The sequence below is a fragment of the Aythya ferina genome, assembly GCF_964211825.1.
Source record: "Aythya ferina genome assembly, chromosome: 15".
In the NCBI taxonomy this organism is placed as follows: domain Eukaryota; kingdom Metazoa; phylum Chordata; class Aves; order Anseriformes; family Anatidae; genus Aythya; species Aythya ferina.
The window spans coordinates 4,104,403-4,127,998 of record NC_140314.1 but is presented as its reverse complement, the minus strand read 5'-3'; the positions used below and the strand labels follow the sequence as shown (position 1 = coordinate 4,127,998).

Genomic DNA, 23,596 nt, shown 5'->3' with positions numbered 1-23,596 from the left:
GGTGCATCTTCTGTAGCAGCCTATGGCATTGGGAAATGCGTGGCAGGCTGATTTCTTCAACTCCACTGCAGGCAATGGAGCTCCGCACTGGCCCTTGGATGGGTTACTGCCTTTCTGCTCCACTTATTGCTGCAGTTTATGAAAGCCTGCAGTGAAAATGTCACATTCATGTTGAGGGGAGGTGAAAAGGCAAAGTGTTGTTTGACCGTCTTGAATTTTCCTCGGTCTCTCGTGTCCCAAACCGCTGGAGCAGCTGCCAAAGTGCTGCTCTGTTCCAGCCTTTCCTGCCTGCTACCTATTACAGACCCGATGTGATCTTGTACTGATTCCTCTCTGCTAACTGCTGAAGCTGCTCTCTTCTGTAGCTAGATGCAAGCAGCAAGAGGGGATGGATGATCACAGAACTTGAGCATCAAAAGTCCATCCCAGCCACCTGAAAGCCGAAGTGGTACTTTAAAAAATATTTTTTCCTCTTGCAGCTAAGGGGAAAAAGGACAAAATAATTTCCAAATTAACTAGTTGGTTCCTACTCTGACAGCTGGGTTTCCGGGGCTTCTCACAGTCTCAGTGCTAGTTCTGAATTACTGGTGCCATACCCAGGCTGTCAGATCCAAACACCTGGTGACTAAAGGTAGAACAGATCACACAGATTCAGTATTTATGCCCTGTAATGGGCCTTTATAAACTTCTGCTTTAAAACCCAGGCACCAAACTTACAGACACTCAAACCCATCTAGACAGGCCTTAAACTGTCAAGGCTTAACAAAGATTTTCTCCAGCTGAGGCTGGAAGAGGAAAATCTTCAGAACCTGGTGCAAAGCACGAGCCTGCCCAGGCCCCGAGGCACTGACTGGTCTTAACAGCCCTGACCAGCCTCACCTGGGTATTACACCCACACCCAGGGCCCTGGGGACCATTTAAGCTCATCTTGGTGCCCTTGTTCCTTTTTGAGTTGTGCTGGAGGAGGGCAGGTCTTTAGCTCAGGCATAGCCACACTACTTGGCCATGGACCCTGAAGATCCACATGAAGAAGGGGGGGGGCTTTCCACCTACTGCTACCATGGTAAGGCTCTCATTTCAGATTAAAACTGGTGGTTTGGTGAGCAACGTTCTGCTCTTTTCACTTTGCTAGCCTGCAGTCTGGAGGATGTTTCCTTGGCTCCCTGCATTGCATGAATTCAACCTAGTCTTTGCACAGAGCTGTGACTGCGTCAGAAACCAGATTCCTGTAGGATCTGATGTTTTTGGCCATGAACAAGCACAGGACCCTGGGGCCTGCAGGCAGGGGCACAGCAAGCAGTGTAATTCCCTGCTTGCACAAGCAGGTTCATCCTTTCCTATTTATTTCTGAATGTTTTTCATTATGATGTTTTTGTGGTGCTCTAGGGCTAGAAACACCAGGAATATAAATCAGAGTTTGTCATTGGCAGGCATCATATTTATTATACATGCATATACTTTTATTGTTCAGATAGCACACATTTACTTCTGAATCTGGTCTATTATCAGACACTTGCTATTCTAACAACTTTCAATTTTTTTTTATTTATTTTTTTTTCCCACACACATGAAATACTGTGTTTAATGATTGGTTTCTGACTGGAGAAAGCAGTCTGTTAGAAAAGTCTCAGTCTGCGTGCCCTCTGTGCTCTGACTTAGCAATTTAGTTGCATCTGGTCCCCTGGGTTTTGCCTTTTTTCCCCACTCATGAAGGTGGCTAGGGAGCCCAGAAAACTCCTTCTGTGCTTCTTTTTCACTGCTAATGTGAGAACAGAGTCCACTATCCCCCTTAGACTAAAAGTCTGGGGATAAAAAAAAAAAAGGCATCTATAATTCTTCAGGGATTTGGGGATTTCCCTGGAGAGGCTGAGAACAGCGAGCCCTGCTCTCTTCACCTGCCACCATGAATGCTGCTCAGCTGGTCGAGGACTGAAGGCACGGAGAAGGGTGTCTCTGGGTACTGTGGGCTGCTGCTAGCAATCGGAAGGGAGGCACGTAGCCAAATGCTGGGTTTTGGATGCCAGCCCCCAGCTGTACGCTTCCAATTATCCAAGCACATCCATATGCATGCGCAGACCCCTGCCTCGCTGGTGCGTGGGCAGAGGACCCAGCCCCGCTCCCCCAGATGGGCACAGGCAGCTCGCACAGCCTGGCTTAATGGGAGCAGAACTTTGTCCTTGAGATCCCCACACATGTAGCATTCAGCAGCCTTTTGAAGTGCAGTCAAAAGCCTCATCTGAGAGCAAGGATGCTCGTTTCCCATGGAGCCGTTCCTCTGCCTGATGCTTTATTTGAGGACCATGGGCAATTAGTGGAGTCCCAGGCAGAGGAGTTTGGGCATCCTGCAGGACCACGTGCGGGTTTCCTGGGGGGTGTGAACAAGGATGCTATTGTTTCTCCAGGTGGGTTATTAGCGATGGCAAACTTGCCCCTCCACTGGGGTAAAAGCTCTCACACCCACACAGTGTCAGTGAGTCATGTCCCAGACAACCAAAGCGGGCTGCCTGCAGTCAGAAAACACGGGGGAAAACAGCCCATTATTCTGATCAACAACCACCACTGGCAAGAGAAGTGGGGGGAATTTAAAGGAAGCTTTTCTCCCAAGTTTTCAGAAATAGCTGCAGGTTCTGGGCTTTATAAACTTTCCAGGAAGGTCTGTTTGATCAGATAGGAAAAAATATCTAAACTATTTTTCATACAGGCTTCATTTTTACTCATCAGAGTGCTACGAGTAGTAATATCAGGAAATAGATTCACAGGCAGAAGTATGATTTTTAAGTTAACGATGTTCATTTAATTTCAACTCTTGTCTCCTCGATGTGCCTCCTCCTAATGCTCTAAATAGCTCTTCTGCCTCTTTGATGTTTACACCCTTCAAATGCATAAAGACAGTTCTCTACAATTCCTCATTTTGCCAAGCAATACATACTTAGTGCTTTTCATCTCTCTCCATAAATCAATCCCTTTCCTCCAACAGGAGTTAGAATAGGATTTTTTTTTCCTTATTAGATTTGTACTGAGAATTTCTTTTCAGAAACAGATAAATGATACAAGGCTTTTTCATGACAAAGCATCCTATCATACATTATTAGCAAACACTTCCACAGTGTAACAGGAATAAAAATAGAAGTGGGCTATAAAAAAGAATGTATAGCGGGATGACATCTAATCTCACAGCATGGCACTAAAAGTGGAGCAGTTCCTTCACATTTCTTTGCAAATCTTCAAGGAAAGATCCAGGAGTCCTAAGAAATGCTTTGCATCTTTTACTTAAGGATTTAGTTAAATTTCTATGCAATCTTTGACATCAAGTTAATGAATTTTCTCCTTATTCAAGAAGCCCACCTATTGCCTGCAGCACGATTGAAGCTGCAGATCCTTCCCAGCCAGCTCCACTGCTGCTCCCTGCCTTGCTCTCCTCCCCTGAGTCTCAGCTCAGCAATGCCTGTGCCCGTCCTCTTCCACAAAACTTTAACTGAGAAACTGCCTGGGTTAAAAACGCTTTCAGTTCCCACTTGTCTCAAAAAAAAAAAAAAAAAAAAAAAAAAAAAACATTTTTTTTATTACTGGTTTCCAGCAGAAGCAGTCAGATACGAACTAGCCAGTGCTCTCACCTGGCAGGCCAGGTTAACGAGTATGTGATGTGCTTTTAGGATTGCTGCTTCGGATGGATCCTTCCTGCACCCTCCGATTGAGATGGCTGTGCTGTGCTTTAGAGGCTGCACTGATAAAGAGTTCCTGGGAAAAATTTGCCCTCAGATTTCCCATATTTCTGAAAGCAATTTTGGTTGAAGTCCAGCAAGCCCTGCAAAAATGATTTTCAAATGAAATTACGAATGAAAGACGAATACTCAAATAGACAACAATTTCAGCAGCTATTTGTCAGAAGCAGCCCAGGACCCAGGAGGTTTCCCTGCCTGGTGACTGCTGCCCTGAGACATAGGCACGTGCAGCTGTGCATGGGTGGCCTGATCTTTCCTGCATTGCTCTTCCAGCTATGAATGTGAGGAAAGGTGAGGCTGATTGATGGGTTTATTTTCCCTGCTTGTGGCTTCAAGGGTGAATTTGAGAAGGGGATTTTTCCCAAGGGGCCTGAACACCCCAGCAGGGCTGGCTGCTGGGTCTCCAAGTTTACCTGGGAGCAAATACAGGGACAAGTAGGGGCAAGGAAGGTTAAAATCCAAGAACTTTTTTTGGGAATTTAAATAAATGTAGCAAATAATAAGCTGTGCTGCTGCAGCAAACATCCAGGGAGGGAGCCTGGAGGTAGCTTCTATCATTTCACAAAGGAGCAGGTGCTCCAAAGGAAACCAATATCTGAAACTTTCAGCAAAGTGCCAAAGATCTTCTCTGGAGCTGCTGCCAACCAGCAGAGAGGAGGCAGGAAAAACCAGCACAAAGCCAACGTGGCTTTGTAATGAACCAAAGCAGTGCCAGGAGTTGCTGTGCACTGGGGTTTTATGACCGTGCATTTTAATGTCTTATTGTTCTTGTCCTTAGCCCTGGGTTAGCACAGCAGTGGGTCAGGCTGCTTCCCCTTGATGGCTCCTTGTCGGATGCTGTTGGCACCACTGCAGATTTCTGTCTGATGCAGAAGGTGCCCCTCAGCCAGCCCAAACCTGAAAGGTAGACTTTTTAAACTCAGTTTAGTATTTCCAAAATGGTTAGTGCTCTTTTGGCCTCTTTCAACTGTCTTCCCTGATATGTGCATGAATGTCAGCTCCCCTCCCTGGGGAGGCTGAGAACCGTTCAGTTCTGCTATTCCTCCAGAAAACAGAATCCTGTAACTGCTCCTGCTGCTGTTGCACAGAATTTTAGTGCAGCAAGAAAATGACAGGTAGGAAGTCAATTCCGGTTGTGGGTTAGTGAAAAGCACAGATCGACCACTGCAATTTAAAACAAAATATAAGCAGTGTTTTTGGTATTTAAATGTTGTTGGTGAGAAGCAATTGTGTACCTTGGTGTATAGGTAAGGACACAGGGAAGCAGAAACTAGGCTATGTTGTGGTTCAGGCACTGAGCTCCTCACCCCAACCTTGTGACTGCTGCAGCTCTCCTCTGCTTGTGACAGGAGCAGCAGATGCTCTCCTAATACCAAGATCCTCAGGCAACTTCCCAGATTTTTGAATCTCCAGGAATTTTCTCTCCCAGGATGGATTTTGGCCGCAGATGCCCTGGGGCTCACAGGCAGCTGAGTGCAGCCAGGCACAGACAAACTGCTGCTTCCCCAGGCAGACCCCCCTGGCCCTACGTTGCCTCCTGCTCAGCTTTGACCATGCCGGGGGCTGTGCTCATACTTTCCCCAGGTGGATATCAAACCTGGCTTTGGAGAACCTTTTCAAAGGCCAAAAAAAATGCCCTCTGCCCTTCTCGCTGGCTGCATGGAGGTTTTTCCCTGGGGCTCCTGCTATTATGTGGAGTGTGCATGTAGGTGTTTCTATATGCTCACACAGACACGTGTGTATAAATATGCTCGTGCTTGCTAAGTCAGAACCAGCACAAGCTGTCTGTGTTTGTGGCACATTCTGTTTCTCAGGGCAACATTTAGACTGAAGTCCCTGAAGAAAAGCCTCTTGCTGAGTGTTTCCAGCATGGCTAACCCTCCTGGGCTTTCATTTCCTGACTGGCTTTTAATGGAATGTAAAGAACAGAAATAATATCTTCCATTAAAACTTTATTAGGTAGCTCCTCCACTTAAGAGAGCTGTTTCACTTACTCCCAGCCAAATGAATCCTGGTGATTGAAAGCTAAACATGAGGACTCAAGAGGAGGAGGAGGAAGCAGAAAGCCACCTGCAATCTTGAAATGATGGAGACCAGCAGTGTGGGGGGCTCGGTGACCTGCCTGGGAAGATGCTCACAGCTCGATGCAGAGTCCTGGGCCAGAGCTGGATGTGATGGGACACACAAAAACAAGTGCCTGGGCAAGGCACTTCATTTCCTAGCAGGGGGCATCTGCAAATGTACACCCCCCACTTTTATATCCTGCTGATTTCCACTGAAGTCTGTTATAATTACTGGGAGCATCAGACATCTGCTCACTTCCATGGATGTTGCTAAGGCTACTGGTGGCTGACTGATGTGTGGTTACCACCGGAGAGCAGCCTGAGTGGCAGCAGCTGACCTTCTTTGGAGCATCTGTATCGCCGCTCACCTTCCCTCTGGCTTTTGCTGTGACCTTTGGATACAGATCGATCCCAGATTAGTGTCTGTTAACAATAAATACTTTAAAATTAGGATCCAAGCAGAGAAGTTCTGAAAAGGTTAGATAAGCTTGGGGCAAGTTAGTGCAAGACCCTGCTCTCCATGCTGGAGGTTGGTCTGTGAGATCTATTTTCCACAAGTGTCTTCCAGTCCTATTGCCTTTGATTGTAGAGCACAAACAGCTGGGCAGCCCTAGGATGGTGGAGTCTGGCACCTGCATTGTCTAAGCTGGATTGCACGAAGCTCTGATACTGTCTAGGGGATGGGCTGTAACTTATTTTTCTTGGCACTCCCTGGTGTGTTGATAGAACGAGCGTTCTGCCAAGCAAAGATGGATAAATGCATCCAGCTGGACTGGCTTTAGTTTGTGAGTGGCAGGTGAGGGTTTTTCATTTTTCCCTTGGACAGTTATACTGTCTTTAACACTCCATTTGCAAGCTTCTGACTGCACAAATGTATCAGTGCACACATACACGCAATATGGAGGCTGTAGGCTGTGTAGCAGACTTGAATCTAGATACTTGCAGAAGTATCTAAACCCACAGAGTATTTCCTGATCATCAGCTATGAACTGGTTAAGCGGAAACTTTGATCAATAAAATCAAAGCTGTTTTGTGCATCTTTGCAACATCATCTGTTCGGTAACCAAGAACTCTGGGGGTAAAAGTGTGTCACGGGTGATGTAAAGCTGCTTCAGTGCCCCAGCAGTACAGGAGAATTGAAGTAATGAACAGAAATGCTCAGTTAGAGCTTTTTCCATATTTTATGTTAATCATTAGGGTAGAGCTGAAATTAGCTTTAATTGATATTAAGCACTGAAAAAATGAATCCTCTGGAGAATGAGTCTCTTTAACCTTTAATGATGCAGTAAATAAAATATGCTGTCAACATTTGTGCAATAGTAAGGGTTTTCAAAATTCCGTATCTGTATGGCGAGGAATTCAATATGCCTAATTCTCCATTACAACAGATAAAGGTTATGTCAGAGCATAAATCCAGCTACAGGTTTTCCACATTTCCAAGCTATCTGTCATGCCCTGGTAATTCCCTGCACTGGCTTGTTATTTCTAATAGGGAGATGGAGGAAGGAAGGGCTGTGACAAGCATGTTCTGCTTGCCAGCTTCTTTCTTTGTGCACCTTCTTGCATGTAGGCGTCCGATGGCAGGGTATCAATAGAGAATCTATGGAATCATCAGCAGAGGGGAAAGAAAAAGGACCAACACTGCCTATTCCTCCTTTTGGGTGAAAAATGTCTGAAAATGTTTCATTTTTCACTTTAAAGGCAAGATGGAATTGCAAAAGACTTCAATACTTTAGGGACACTTAGTTTGGTAATAGGCCATTTTTCTGTCTGTCAGGGCTCAGTCTGATTTTGAAACACCCAATAACTGCTTGGGTGAGGCACAAAAAATATTTCTATGCTGTAAGCATCAGGAAACTTTTTTTTTTTTTTCATAAAAATCCATTTGATCACTGCAACCAACTGGAAATCTTATATCATTTAGGCAAGTTACTGTAACACTGATGGTTACTCTGTCGTAGTTAACTGAAGAGGAAACAAGTTTCCCCACTTACGTTTTTATCTTTGCTCAGAAATGATGCAAGAACAGTTCTCACGTCATGGGGAATGCATCTGCTTTGAAGAGCTCCCAGCAGATCTTTCAGTAGGCTGGGGAATATACTTCTGCATGCTTCAGGAAGACTTCCTAAGCGATGGGCCAATGCTTCGTGATTTATCAGGGTGCCATCCCTTTACCCTTGTACAATGGTAAAGGTTAGCCCTTTGGCAAAGATGAGGTGTGCTTGAAAACATAAGAAAATGGTTTTTTTTTTGTTTGTTTTTTTTTTTTTTTTTTTTTTTTTTTTTAATATGCTGCTGCATTGCTCTTTTGTTCTGTTCTCATTTTCCTTCTTATTTGGAATCTGGGAGGATTTAGGGATAGGAAGGAAACAGAAGTGTCTCCAAAATAATTTCCATGTTGTATGGTGTTAGGAAGCTCTTCCCTCTGACAGAAAGATACTGATTTCTTGGGACAACACCATGTCCCACAATGATGTGCTGAGAAGTTCTGGGTAAATAACTTTTTTTATCAATGAAAACACTCAAAGCAGCATGCACTGGGATTTTTAGCTCCAACAGTGATGCCTCTGGTTTTCTTCAGAGGAAACAGCCCAAATGGTGAAAACTAGCTCAAATACTGCACAGCTATCAGGACAAGTAGACGCGTGGTCACAAGTGGTGACGGGCAGCAAGGCAAGGAGAAGTGCTGGGAATGATGGAGGCAGCCCATATAGGCAAAGTAATTTTATGGAGTTAAGACACAGAGGATCTAATTTTCTTCTCGAAGGCTCATTACCATGATTTTGTTACACATTATTTATGGGCTGTTATGATAGTCCTGGCAGGTCATAATTGGCTGAAGCTAGAGAATTAGTCACATTTTTCACATTTGGAAGAATGATCTGTACGGTTACACTAATGACTTCATTCCCAGAGATGCCATGTGCTGGGCAGGGACTGCCTGCATCGGGGTATGGCTGCGTTAACCCCATCCTGCTCCGAGCACTGTGCCTGGGAGCTTCACTTTGTTCACCTGATACCTACAGGCTTCCCTATACTTTGAAGGGGTTGCTTGGTCTGTAAGCAACTTAGTATTTTTGTGATGGTTTCCCCTTTCCTTCCCCTTCCTTGAGTCTGAAACTTAAGCTATAACTATTTTTCTATATTTTAAAAATGCATTTTTAAGCTAGTCTGTCCATGCAGGGGCGTTGTTCTCTCCCATCAGAGCCAGCTGCTGCAGTGTTACGGCAGGTCCAGCTCTTTCACTGGGGGTTGTTAACCCCTGTTAAGAGATGAGCAACAGTTTAAATGGAGCAGGGGCGTTATTGGCAGCACTTCCAACCGTGCCTTTCTGTGTACATAGCAAAACCCAAACAATTTTTCACAGATGATGAATCAGAAGGGAGCACTATAATTGTTTTATCTGCCTTTTGGGACAGCACAAGCTGCTAACTCTTGAATTAAAGCCTGGGGAATGTTACTGTATCTTCCTGAAGAAGGGGTAGATTTGGTTAAAGGATTTCCAGTGATTAGGAGGCTACCACACAGTCTGACCTCTCCCAAACTGTTAATTGCTGTCATAGCTAAAGGGATATTTATTCTTGAATAAATTTGTGCTATGTTGGGTTGTAGCATTTGGATCATGTTGCTGTTTAGGCTGCTAGACTAAAGAGAAAAACACACTGCCGTGAGAGGAAATTATAGACCATGATAAGTGGATTGGAAAACATGCCTTGGAGTGAAGAACGCCAGAATAAAGCTAAAGGGTAACTTGAACCATTTGCGGATCTTCCACAGGCCTTTCCCATTTTATTAATTCTTTCTTGGTTTGTAGGTCTTGGGACCAGCCCAAGATAGTGGGGCTAACTGGCACGTGAAAGTCATATCCAGGAGAACCTCCCACCTGTCTTTTGATATATAATTCCCATCTATGTGGTCGAGGATGGCCTAAGTTTGCTCACACCAGGCTGACCTCCCACGATGGCAATGCAAGGCTCTGGGAGGAGGCAAGGCAGCTGCTATGAGCTGTGTCCAGGAGCAGTCGTCCTCCTGTCACTGCTCCTGGAGCACGCGCTCTGCAGTCTGTCCTCTGCAGCCCCGGCGTGGCTGAGGGCTGGCCAGTGCTGAACCCAAGGCAACCTCTTAATCAGACTAAGAGGTGGGAGTTATAGTGTTTGTAAAATACTGTACAAATGGGAGGGCTTGATCGCATTAAATGAAGGATCAGATTCATTAAATTAAGTGGAAAGCAATGTACATGGGTAATTTCAAGGGCTTAGGCTGAATACGTTTTTTTAAATAGGAAGTGATCAGCTGCTATACACAACACAGAACAGCTCTCAAACATTTTTAATGACAGTATTTGTACACACTTTAGTTTAATTAACACATGGCACAAGAGAGGATTGGTAACTAGGATATAGTCTCACACCAATCGGCTCAATTATAACACAAAATTTCAAGCATCAGTACACCAAGAAGAAAGTCACCCGTCCCTGCCCAGCAAGGTCTAGCAATTTGAATTTCCATAACACCTTGTTTCTCTTGGATGTGACAATAATTCCTTCTCTCCAGATGGAGAAGTCCCCTTAGAAGTGAGTGGATGATCAGCTTCTCATTTGGATTTATTTCTTGATTTCTGCAATCAAAATTAAGGGGGCTGTATATTGTCACTGCCCAGTGATCCATGTTACGTTTTTGACAGCTATGTTATTTGGTAAATATGTAGTAGTTGCTTCCAGAATTAACTAGAGTTGCTCTTCTGTGTCTGTATGAGAGATTTCCTGTGATGTGCGATCCCTTTGTTAGCGCAGTGCTCATTAGGCACTGGAGAGCTGCTGCAGGCGCAGCTGGGTTTTACGCCTCTGCGGGTGTGGCGTTGGTCCGAGGGGCTAACTTCAGAATAATCGGCTTCTCTGGTGATAGGAGTCCCTGTGAGCTCAGCTTGAGAGGTATCTGCAATGGTGAGAGGGAAAAAGCACACTTGAAGTTAGACAAATGAAATAAGGAGAGATTAAAGGAAGCTTGGCCATGGTTTGGGCATAACTTGGTCCATAGGGGTGATTTTATTCAGGGGCTTGAGGCGGTCTCTTAATTTTCCTTCAGAACACAAATCTGGTCGAACTCCCACCCAGCCTGGAGCTGTGTTTCAGAAAATTCACATTGGCAAAAAAAAAAATAAAATAAAATAACACCTATTTCTGGGAGTTGCTGAGCTCCAGTGGAAATACAGACCTGCCTCCTAGTTTTTTTGCTGTTCTTCCTCATGGAAGATTTTCCCTGTGCTTGCTCATTGCAGCCTCTTAAGGGACCAGGCGATCCCAGAACAGTGAAGGGAGCTCTGGTAACCCAGGCCCTTCTCCCAGGTCCCATCACCCACCTCTGGCCTCCCTTAGTGCTCAGGAGAGGGATCCAGTCCCCAAAAGTGCAAAGTAACTGTTGTCAGCACCCAGGGTAACCTGGCTCATGTACAAGTTTCCAAATGTAATGCAAGTTCCTCACCTGAGTTTCTTTGCAGACTTGGAAGGTGAAATGTTGTAACAGGGCGACAATGGCAACTTTCAGGCTCAGGAGAGCAAACCTCATCCCAATGCAGTTCCTGGGACCAGCTCCGAAGGGCAGGTACGTGTATGGGTCTATGGTATCTTTGTTTTCCTTACTGAACCTGGATAATGACGTGTTGGGGAAAAAAAAAAAATGAAGACAAGAAATCAAAAATCTCTCTATTTACTTATTCAGAGATTTCTTGCTGAGGCCCTACAGAAACTTGCTCATTTTTATGCAAAGTGTCTCAGCAATTGAGTGCTGTGTTAGGGCCCTAGTCCAGGGCAGGTGGTGGGATCCCCTTCCAGTGTTTGAGTTTAATTTTGGCCATCCAGGCCAGCAGAAACCACATGGAAATCTAGGCAATGTGCTGTCCGAAAATATTTCCTTTCTGTTGCTTTTTGTGAGAGGGAAACCATGAGTCACCTTTGGTAGGAGCAGCTTATGTCTTCAGTCTTGTTTAGGAATGAGAGGAAGAGGCTGCTTATGAAAATAACCAATTAGTGATAAGTAACTTTCCTGAAAACAAGGAGAAGACAACTCTTGGAAGATCAGCTCTGATACACTTTGAAGCAAAGCTTGCGTGGAGGGTAAAAAAAAAAAAAAAAAAAAAAGTTGGCAATGAAGGTGATACAGAAAGATGGACTAGGAGTCCAAAATATTATCTACATGTGCCTCTTCAGCAAGCCTAAAAGCTGTATACAAGATGTTGTAAAGTATCAATATTATTCTCCCAATTAGATTATGTTGTTTGAAACCCTGCTTTAGCTGCAAAGCTCATTTTCGTCTTAAAATTACATTCCCATGAGCCTGCAATTTCTCTTTGGTATTGTTTGTGGAAAGATAGGAAGAACACCATTAGGAAGCTAATCAGATTAATACTTAATTACTATGTGAAGAAAAAGCAGCAGGATATTTCTTCCCTTTCATTACGTGTTTTGCAATTTTGTACCTTTCTGGTCTGAACTCATCTGGGTTTGGCCAGTGCTCAGGGTTGCGGTGCAGGATGTAAGGTGGGATCATAACAGCGGCTCCTTTTGGAATGGTCACCCCATTTATTTCCACGTCTTTCTTGCAGACTCTCTCAATCCGTCCCCCGAGGGGAAAGAGACGAAGGGTTTCATTCATGGTCATGTCAAGATACTCCAACTGCATCACTGTTTCGTATGTGAGAGGAGCCTTTGGACAACAGGAGAAAGGTGGTCAGGTATGTTGGTGTGAGGACGGGATTTTCCTAAAATGACTGCTGAAACCAGACTGCCCCCAACCCCTTCTGCCTCAACTGTGTCTGGCTTGCTGAAGAACAAAACACAAGGTAGATATTGCAGAGTTGGTTAAATTTTCTATCCTTGAATGATGGAGACTGATGATAAATTCACATTGATTTGTGCATGGATGCAGGGTATGGCAAATGGGTTTGTGCAGGGCCTGTAAGGCTGTAGCTGCCAAAAGAAAATTGCTACAGGACTAAGTTGTCAGTGAGTGTCTTGGAGCTCTTAAAAGATCTCAGGATGATGCTTAGGAGCTAAAGAGTCATTCTTTGGACTGAGCTAGGAGAACAGCAGGGTCAGAGGTGTTTGCTGTTGCTCAGCGTCCCCTTACCTTGTTGGGAAAAGCGCTATCGATTTCATCCACCAGTTTCTGCTGTACATCAGGGTGCAAGGCCAGTTCGTAAGCCAGGTAACCAAGCGTGTTGCTGGTGGGCTCATACCCAGCGAAAATAAAGATGAATGCTTGAGACAGGACCTCTATGTCAGTCAGGGCTGTGAAGAGAGAGGACGTGGAGATGAGCAAAACTGGTGTGGACGGCCTCAGCAAGGAACAAGGAGCAATGGGTGGGGTTGGGGCAGGTTTGCTGTGGTGCATTTCTGGTAATGCATAGCTACTCAATCTGTGTGGAAAGTCATTTGATTAGAGAATCCAGGAAATTGTCTGGGTGTAAATGATTGATTCCCTGCCAAGGGACCTTTCTCTGGGAAATGGCTCCCCATGTTCTTCTCGTTCCCACAGCCCCCATTCCCCGATGAGTATTTGGACATAGTTACCTTTGTAGGAGTGATTCGCTTCATTGTTCCCATTAGTGGGTGATTTCTGGGATTCAATCATCATCTGCAGGAAATCTACCCTGCCCTGAGGAAAAAAGCAGGAGAGTTTCTTTGGTGACAGGTTCTGCAGGGAGAGCTTGCACAAACAGCTTCCAGAGCCCAAGCGCTGCTTCTAAACTGAAGGTATCACCCTGATGCACATGGCTTCCTTGTAGTAAAGCATGACACTTGCTTTTTATTTCAGGAACCAACCTGTCCTTTTCGTGAAAGCATTGGGTGAGAGAGTAATGTCTCAAGTGAGTTTCAGGAAAGGCATTTACATTCTAAGAGGGAGAGTTTTGTTGGGAAACACCTTCCGTGTTTGAAAAGTGAGAGGGGAAGGCACAGATCTGGCACTGCTGTCCGGTGCTCTTGCACTGCTTACTCTGCTTTCCCTTATCCTCTTACTAATCTTCAAGGAAGATGAGTGGCTTACTTTGCTGACTTATCAGAAATTTTGCAAGCCCAAGCTTAAAGTCATTCTGCCAAACCTTTATCTGTACTCCACTTCAGATCATGGATGTACGAAGTCCACCATGCTTCCATGCCAGAACTGGTCGAATCAGACTTTCCAAAGGCATTAAAATCAAGTGCTTGCAGTTTAGTAACTTTGGGGTTTTACTGAGTCATTGGACTTTGGCTTCACCTTTGATATCATCACCCTTGAATGATATTTCATTTGTGTGTATTGAGAAGAGGGAATTTGCTGCCACAACTGCTAGCAAATTCATGTTTGCTTACCTTTTGAGTCTCCTTTTCACGATCCTGCTTAATTTTGGAGATGGATCTCATGAAGAAATCTACAGCATCACTGGGAAAAACGCTTACATTGAACTTGGCCAAAAGAGGGCATAAAAATGGAAATACAACTGAAAAACAAATTGAAAATGGAATTGAATAATGTAAACTCCACCTCATATAAGATAGCTATGGATGTTACTGAAGCAGTCATCATGGTAATCACAAATTATTTCTTTTTTTTTTTTTTTTTTTTTTTGCCTAGGCTTTGGCTTTTTTCCCCTCTTTCTCTTTCCCTTGGGATCATTTGTCTTCACACAACCCTCTCCCGTCTTCCTGTTAACTGGACATAACTGAACTGGGTATAATCTTAGCTTTAAGAGATGACCAAAGGATATGCCACCTTTTACCATGGTTTTCTAAGGGCAGGTTATGTCTGTGCTTTGTGCAGCACTACAACAGAAAGGTAGCTTAGAAGAGAAATATTTCAAATTCTGATTTTTTTTCAGGTTGAGCTGTTCAGTGTTGTTCTGTACTCATACAAACACTTTCAAATCCCCTTCAGACCACTTCCTTTATCATAGGAATTCTCTATCCTGGGCTTGTTTTATAGGTTCATAAAAATCTATAACACCAGAATCTCCTCTACACACAGATCACAACTTTCCCTGTGTATTAGCAAGGTGTCTAATCTTGACTTAAGGTTGCGAGTGATTTAAGGTCCATCATCATCACTGCTAGAAAATTGCATCTAATTACAATCCCCACTCAGAACTCTTCCAGAAAATGCGTTTCAGATAGCACCACTCTCCTCAAGCCTCACACCTGAGCTCTCAATTTAAGGATCATTTTCCAGCCTGTGTTTGGATATTGGCTGGGATGTTCTTGTTTGTTGCCCTGTGGATGCCAAAAGTCAATGAAGCTTTTACTCATCTCCTTCCCAGGGTTCTAGTATGAAGCTAACAGTGAGGAAACAACGAGACAAGAGCCATTAGGACTTCCATCCTGGCTAGTGAGGTTATCTAAGCAACAGTTGGTTGGCCAATGTATAGGATTCACAAGTGTCTGATATGCTTGCTAAACTCATACATCAATAGTACTCTGACACCTGAATAAAGCTTTCAACAAAAAGTGATTTACATGACACAATGAAGACTGGATCAAAAAAGTCAAACTTGACCAGTTTCTTCATCTCTCTGACAAAGGGGTCTTTGGGGTTGTTCATGGAGTCAATGTTCACACCAAATGAAGTGCTGGTAACCACATCCATGCTGTAGCTTCCAAAGATGCTGAGAAAAGATGGAAAAGGTACTGTGATTAAATATTTGCATGATGTGAATATATTTTTTCCTAATGCCTAAGTCACATTCAAATATAAATTCTTGTAAGACCCCCTGCCTGGTTGTTGAAAAGGAAGTTGGATGTATGGCAACTGGGAGGCACTTAGAGTGAAAGGGATGGATTTTAGAAAGGTTTGGTGCCTGTGTGTGTTTAGAAATCAGACAGCCTTCCTGGAGATGTTAAACAGCATGTGGCTGCATGAGCATGTTAGTGCAAGGACAGCATGGGGCTCTTGAGCATCTTAGCTTCTCAGGGAGGGGTGGTAACACACCCTGCTTCAAACATGCCACAAAAACAGCATCGTTTGACCCCGTGAAGCCCTGTGATGGTACAAGCTGTCCTTCAGGCTGCTTCTCCTTATGGGGCTACAGTGTCTGCTGGTGTGCTGCTGCCCCTTCTGCATTGTAGCTGCTGTAGCAGGGGTGAAACAGGTTGTGAAGCAAGTTGCTTTTGTTCCAGAGCCCATTTAAAGGATGTGGAGAAGGACAACAGACATGGGGCTGTGTAACTGCCTCCCTGCCCAGTCCCACCCCAGCAGCGGGGGCAGGTGGTAGAAGAGGGCCCCACGGTGCTGTGTAGGGCTGGGAGGCCCATGGCCCTACGGGCATCCCCAGCTTGCTGCAGGGTGAGGAGGCAGTTCATAGGCCCCAAGCATATGTGGGGAAAAGTGGGTTTTCCTGTGGAATTTAGTTGTCATGGTTCTGTGGATATACAAGGCTAGGCTCATGCATATTTTCTCCCATCTAATTCCCTTTAGAAGGCTTTTGTGGGCCTCTGCTTCTAGGAAGTTTCTCTAACATCCTAGTTTAAATTTCCCCTTATGAATTTCCAGCCAGGCTCGCAGCCAGCCCTGTTCTTTGTTTCAGAGGTCTGGTTTGCCTAGCAAGTGATCTGTGCTGCCAGTAATGAACAAACCACAGCACTTGCTAACAAGGCTTGTTGCTTAGCCTGCTGCTCCTAGCAGCTACTTACTCCTTCACTGGTATAGAATCATCCTTTTCCACTCTTTTTTGAACGTTTTTCACCAGCACTTCCCCATAGTGCTTCATTATAGGAAACATCTGTAACACAAAACAAAGATGGTCACTAAAGTACAGCACACTTCATTCCTTTAAGACAGGCTTATAAAGACTACAGGGGTTTTCATGAATATTTACAAATAAGATCTTTCTGTTAATTTTTTTTCTTCCTTTTTACATCAGGCATAAGTTAAACAGGCCAGCTCAGCTGCCAGGCTCTGACTACAGAAATCAACCCCCGTGACTATCTCAGCCTGAAAACAGCCTACTGACTTTCTGATTTAGCTTGTACTCGATCCTCTGTGTTTTACCTCCTTTAGCTTCCCACTGGTGAAGGTTGGAGAGAGCACTGTACGAAGCCGTTTCCACTGCTCGTCTTCAGCTAATGAGACAGCGTTGTTCAGCACCCCTGCTAGATCCATGTGCTGGAGGGAAAAGGCAAGGTGTTAACCTCAGAAGTTCGCAGCTTCCTCCCAAGAATGGGAATGTATACACATTATACATGCAAATACATAATGCTTTTTCCTCCAGTAAGCCACATGAGAGGCTATTTTCATATCCCGAACAACTAACCAAGCACACCCAGTGCCTGGGCACGTGTATGCCCACACCTGGCCGTGACACCCAGTGCACCCAGCTGGGTGGCACAGGGACTAGCGGGACCCTGGCAGGATCCTGCATGCTCACACAGGCTCAAATTCATCCTGTTTGTGTGTATATGGGCAAAGGGATGAGCAGAATTTGAAATGCAGGCATATAGCCCAGGCGTGCAGTCCCCAGGCTGTTGTAAGGCAGGGGAACAGTGACATACAGTGGCCACTTACAGTAATCCCCATAGTGCAGTCACGCAGACCCTATGGGAAACCCTGCTGCACGCTTGTTTCCTCCTGTACTTTGTTTTCTGGAGTCTCTTGTACATCACAGTGCTGCTGCTCTTACCCTGCGGTTGGTGAAGGTGGAGTAACACTCCTTAACCAGCACGGATTTGATGATTTTGGGGTCCAAGACAGCTAACACAGGTTGCCTGCCATCGTAAATCCTGGCGGGGAAGAAGAGGAGATGGATGAACAACTCCAGATAGTTGAGCTGCAGGCTAATGCTTGGGAAAGAAAACATGTCAAATGCTCCTCTATCACCAGCCTTGCTGTTCTACAAATGCTGAAGTACAAGAATGTAGAAATAAGGGATAGAAGAGGACTCCCAGGCCACCTCCCATCTGTTTTTGTAAATGATAAAGGGGCTAAGCACCTTCCAAATTCTCTGGGAAATGAGCTGGGCTCAGACCCTCAAAGGAGCAGATACTAAATGAAGCAAGTGTCTTCACTTTCTCCCTAGACTCAGTGTTTTTCCAGGCACTTAAACACATTACAGTATTAGAAGGAAACTTGTTCGACCCCTTCCAGCCTCATGAATTGGGTGTCTGGAGACTTGGGCTGGCAGCTCTGAAATATCCTCAGAGATAAAACTTGATCCTTGTTTTTGTCAATTTAAGCTGCCAGTTTTGAATGTTTTCCTGGAACAGATATAGATTTAAGCAGGTTTACATGTCATCCCCTTTCACGCAAAGATATCTTTCCCAGGCTCAAATTTTTAAGTTGCTGTAGGGGCCAATAGATGTGTTACGGAGAATTTGTATGTTTGCAGCCCAAAATATAACAGCAGCTACAAAAGCCATAGGAGATGTCCAGAGCAGAGCAATGATAGCTGCCAAAGCTCCCACTGCAGCAGGGCAGGATCTGCACCTGCGGCTTTGCTCAGTGTTGGGAATTTGCTCACCCTCCTCTGCTGTTTGAAACCAGAACTTGACTTCCCAGCTCCACATTCCCCCTTAAACAGTAGTTTTGCTATTGATTTTGTTAGGAATGGGTGAGGACCTTTTGTTATGGTCTTTGAAACAGCTTTCATAGTATAGATTAAAGCAATTTCTGTACAGCGTGGCAGTGGCACAGCCCTGCAATCCATGGGCTTTAAGGTGAGCCCCCACTTGCACCCTATTGCAAGCTGCACCATCGGGGCTGCAGGGGAAGGGAGATTTCCTACAGGTTTTTTTTTTCTTTCCTGTTGTAAGGATTCTGGTTTTTAGCTTCAGAAGAGATCGTTGGTTTATATGAGTACTCACCCCCACACTTTCCCATATTTCTGGAAGCATTTGTTGTCAAAATCCAAGAAACCCTGTGGAAAGCAATTTAAAAATGAACTCAGGACACAGCGGAGGGGACGGTGTTGGAGAGGTGGTTGGGAAGAATATCTTCAAGCTGATATTCAGAGCTGCCTCCCTGAAAGCACTGAAGGGCAGCGCTCGTATCGTGCTTGTGCAAAGGAGGCTGTGGATGAGCTACTTGCCAGGCCCCCAGTAAAAGGGCAGCTGTAAATCAGCCACCTGCAAGTGCTCATTTAGAGACACGGGAGAGGAAAGGCCCCGTGGTCTGTGCTCCTGAGCCATTATCCCACGCTGGCCTTTGCACAACCTGTGCGTTAGAGCGGAGCTTGGCATTTGGAGATAACCTATCATCGCCATGTATCTGCTCAGCTACAGCTGTATGAGCAAACGCAGATATTTCTGGAGCCGGGAGGGCTTCAGTCACTTACTTTACGATATTCCAGGCACGTCCCAAAGAAAGGCAGAGGTGTTGGCCCAGGGATACCCAGCTTCTTGAACACACCAAACGGCCAGGTTCCATATCTGTGGGGCAGAAAACACAACTGAGCACTGTGTCACCACGGGGCTGCGAGCTCCCTGAAGCCCTGGGACTGCAGCAATGTCCCCTTGACTCTGCATAGCGGAGGTCAAGCCAGGAGGTGAGAAAAAGTGGCCCAAAATTGCCCTGCAAAATAAACGTGGCAAGGCTCACTGCTGCCATGCACCTTCAGAGAGATGGCTTCGGGGTAAAAGCTGTTGCCTTGTAAAGCTGTTGCCTTCTGGTGGAAGCAGGACCTTAAAGCCTTCAGCAAAATGCAAAAGAGGAGCTCATTGCCAACTGAAGGAGAGGCAGAAAAGAAAGCTGGAAGAAGGAACACCAAGCTTACATGTTTTCATTGAAAGGAAATCAAAGTCATGCCAGAAGTGATGTCCCAAACAGGGCTTTTGTCAAGCTGTGCTTTAATTTCATTTATTGTTCTCCCTCCCCTTAGCCTGCATTAGCTCAGTCATGCATTAGGAAGTCTTGTCTTGATGGTGTTCTCTTTAGATTTCTTTGACAGCCTTACAGATTCCTCTCCTCTGAAGCACCCCTTTTTGGCAGCTGTAAAGTTATTACTTCTACCTCGGGGCCTTCTGTTTCTCAACAAGGGCCTGGGCTGCAGCCCTTTGAAGCTTGTCTTTGTCTGTGTTGAAAGAGCTCTTCAAAATATTTGGTTTTGGTAAGCAGCTGCAGCTTCCCAAGTGAGTGGTTCACTGCAGAAGGGATGTAAAACTGCAAAGGTTTGGTAAATGGTTGTTATCAGAGATCCTGTTTGGGCCACGAGCTGGTGGCTGCTCAGCCCATGTCGTGGGGAAACCTTGCTTTAAAGCTGGGGAAAGAGAGGGGTTTCCCTTAAGATTATGAACGCTTACTCCTCCAAACCTGGAAGGGCACCAATAGGATCAGGATCCCCAGCACAGGTTCTGCTGAAGCACAGAAATGGACCTCATCCTGTGGTCCAAAAGAGCAGGGAGAAACCAGGGAACAGGGTGTTTGTGGGTGCGGAAATGTTTCACAGAGCTCAGCTTGTCAATTTTTAACCTCTTCTGTCAAATGTTGTTTCAGTGCAAAGTATAAAACATTTGCGGATTCTCACTTGTAAAGTTCATAGGCAGCTGAGGAGCAGGAGTACCAGGAAATGCCAGATTCAGCTGAGTGCAAAGCCTAGCGATGCTATAGAAACATAGGCGAGGCTTAATCTGCTTGAAACACAGCCAGGAGAATGAAATCTAATGCTCTTATGGCTAAAACATGACACGGTTTTCAGCAGGCTGAGAAGGGCCATTCAGCGTAAAGCCAGGGAATAATCATTAGATCTTCTTACCATGGAAATGAACCAGAAATGCCTGATGGTTGTTCATGTGTGAACTGGAACAGCACTGCCCCGGACAGACACAAGGCATCTGAGCAGCCTCCTGGTGCTGATGGCACTGAAATGTCTATTTTAGCTCAGATATCAGAGCACAGGCATCTGGGCTTTGTCCTTCTTGCCCCAATGAAATTACAAGTGGCTGCAGAGGGAGGGGGAGTGCGGTAGCCAGCAGTCCTACATCACCACAGTTATTGAAATAGGAAGGTCTGGGTCAAAAATAAGGTTTTTCTTTTTGGAAAAGCCTGCCCCAAATGAATTTTTGAGTGATCCAAATCATAGGAAAGGGTTCAAAAAACATGGCCAAAAGTTTCAGAACTTACTGAACCACTGTGGCTGGAACATTGCCCAGGGTAGATAAATGTATTGTGCCCATGTGCACCACATTAATCATTAAGGTTTATGGCTACCAACATGCTGTCTCTGCCTAAGGGCTTGTCAACACCACAAAGTTTGTCAGTCCAGCCTTATAGGCAGGGACTTCCAGTGGAGGTGCTGCACATCCCAGCAGAAGGGTTTTTTGGCTGACTGTATGTGATGAATGGCATCAGCTAAGTAGACAAAAGCATTTCTCATTGGCATGGCTGCCTCTGCAGCAGCAGGGTACAACTCCTGCCTGATGGAATTTGTCTGGAAAGCCAGGAGCCAGAGCTGACCTTGCTCTGGGCTTCCTTTCCTCCCCGTGTAAGGGTAGGCTGGGGGCAGTACATGTGGTGATGTTCCTGTAGGAGCACCAAATGTTGAATTTCTGCAGTGTGCCATGCATGTTGCTGGTGCCTGTACATGGAGCATCTCATCTGGGCACTACAGAAGGGGTCAGGAGTAAGAGCTGATCCTACAGCTGCTCAGTCAGAGAGGCACAGCCTTCCTCAGGCTGTTTCTGTGGACAGTAACCTATACTAACATATACAACCTGTGGTAACGAACCCTTGGCACCATTATAATTTAATGATTGCCTTGGCACTTAGTAAAAGCATTGTAACAGTCCATGGGATTATTCCAGACCTTAGTAAGATCCCTCGTCCATACAACCGTTAGACTCCTCTGCTACTTCCCAGAGCCTTTCACACCTACCTGTTTGCTCTTCAACAGGCTGGTTGCATGAGAACGAACAACGGCAAGAACAGAAAGAGCAAAGAGCCAATAAAGAATAATTTACTCACACGAACAGGAGGGCTACAACAATAAGCAAAAGGGCCCAGGTTTCAGGAGCGAGGGAAGGAAGAAGGTTCATCTTGGCTCTTCTCTAGTTGGTTTTGAGTTCTGTCTTGATGCGTGTGACCCTCTGTCCCGGGTCTGCAGGAAAAAGGAGAGTTTCACAATGTGTAGTCTTTGGTGTCCAATCATGATTTAGGGGTTGGCCTCCACTCATGAAAGAGGAGGAGTGAAAGGCAAAGGTAGCACAGTATGCTAATCTGAAAAACATAGTTCATGTGATAGATAAATGTCTGGCTGAAGTAACTAAGGTTCAAATTATTTAAAACATACATTTTCAGAATTTCAGCTAGCTTCTCTGTTGCAATAGTAAGTAAAAACTTCTTGAGTAATGCTCCTGGGCTCCTATACTGAAATAAATAAAACCAAGTTACAGTGAAAAGGTAAATCATAAAGCAGGTGTCAGAGTTGGTTTACAAAAGGCTAAGGGAAAGAAAAGTGAAAAGGTTATTGGAATATTGTATGACAGGATGTTTTCTGGCAGCTGAATTAACTTTGGCAGAACTTAAGATTTTGTTTAAAATATCTTTATTTCTGTATGTGTTGTGAAGAAGAAGTGCTGCCTGCTTCCTTCTGGGGTGGGTCAGGAACAGCTTCTAACAAATGCAGGAATTGCCCTATTTGCCCCGATAGGCCATGAAGACTTTACAAATCAACTTTTCTTGCTGGGTTTGTGGCTGGGCATTTTGTAAGAGAAGTATTGTTCCACAACTATGAGCAGATCTTGACTGAAGCACCATCAGTTCCAAACAGGAGCTCAAGGCTTATGAAAAATCTTTCTGCGGTGGTTAGAAGAAAAGCACAAGCAAAGGGAAAACACTAGTTTTACAATGGTTGTCTCATAAGGAAGGAACAGAAAAATACCAGCATCCTAGAGGTGTGGATGTGATATGAGAAGGTTATGATGGTGGAGAAAGTTTTGCCATTTGGATGGTGTTTATAGGTGATCTTAGCACCGTGGCATGAGGTTATGTGCTTTGCAAAGATGCGTACTATGACATCTTTAGGTCTTCATTCAGGACTTTAAAATGAGCAATTCTCTTCCTGTTGACAGAGCTGTCATCTTCTAAAGAAAGTTGACTGCATGCGCAGGTTGGTGTTGGGTTGGTGTTGCACATATTAGGAGCACCAGATGCTCCGATTGATGCTGGGTTAACGAATGAGTGCATCTCCGTCCAGGTGGTGATGTGAGACTTTCTGGGAGTTACCATCTGACTTATCTCAAGACTATTTGTATCTCACTTCACCTTTGCCTGACCCTTGTTCTGAACTTCAGAGAGGGGTTATTTTGTAATAAACACTCTATGCCAGCTTGGCATGAACAGACAAGTTCATAACATGGTTACATAAGCCTGTGTTGGGTCCTACCTCTCTTGACTCAGAGATGTTGAAAGTGTGTGTGACTAAATGGGTGCTTTCCCATTCAGGCGTTTGTCACAGCAGTGATTGTTTTCATTGTGACATTTCCTTGAAGTCTGAATTTAGTGGGCTCCAAATATTCCTGACTCTGTGTTAGGAAACCAGTTAATACGGTTTAGCCAAAAAATAAGGTTGATGTAGGGTTTTCCATCCTCACGAAAAATAAGCCTCAGTCCTTGCCTTGTGTCAGTTATTTTTAGGGATAACAGTAGTTTCTAAATAGTCTCTCTGATTTTGCATTGGGGTCTTATGACCACTGCCAAGTGGACTGTACCTGTTTCCTTAAGAAAAAAAAAAAAAAAAAAAAAAAAAAGAAGAAACAAAGAAAAGAGAGAAAAAGCTGAGAACTTGATAGGTGAAGAAAAAAAAAAAAAAAAAAAGAAAGAAATCCTCTGCCTAGTTCATGGCAGAGGAAAGTCAAT

The 23,596-nt window shown here is 44.8% G+C and overlaps 1 protein-coding gene and 1 long non-coding RNA gene across 2 annotated transcripts; one reads left to right on the top strand and one right to left on the bottom strand.

Moving 5' to 3' along the window:
- The first annotated feature begins 944 nt into the window (after positions 1-944).
- On the top strand, positions 945-17,332 carry LOC311444864. The gene is made up of 4 exons (XR_014698111.1): positions 945-1,063; positions 11,283-11,386; positions 12,387-12,515; positions 16,811-17,332. It is a non-coding gene; the product is annotated as an uncharacterized lncRNA (long non-coding RNA).
- Positions 10,096-21,887, bottom strand: LOC311444863 (cytochrome P450 3A9-like). Its single transcript, XM_084536272.1, has 13 exons — positions 21,704-21,887; positions 19,080-19,173; positions 18,610-18,662; positions 17,430-17,529; positions 16,802-16,915; positions 16,444-16,532; positions 15,271-15,419; positions 14,134-14,261; positions 13,354-13,438; positions 12,911-13,071; positions 12,261-12,487; positions 11,267-11,429; positions 10,096-10,720 (listed from the first exon to the last, which is right to left on the bottom strand). Exons 1-13 carry the CDS (start codon positions 21,772-21,774, stop codon positions 10,622-10,624), a joined length of 1,533 nt encoding a protein of 510 aa, XP_084392398.1. The 5' UTR covers positions 21,775-21,887; the 3' UTR covers positions 10,096-10,621.
- Positions 21,888-23,596: the final 1,709 nt, after the last annotated feature.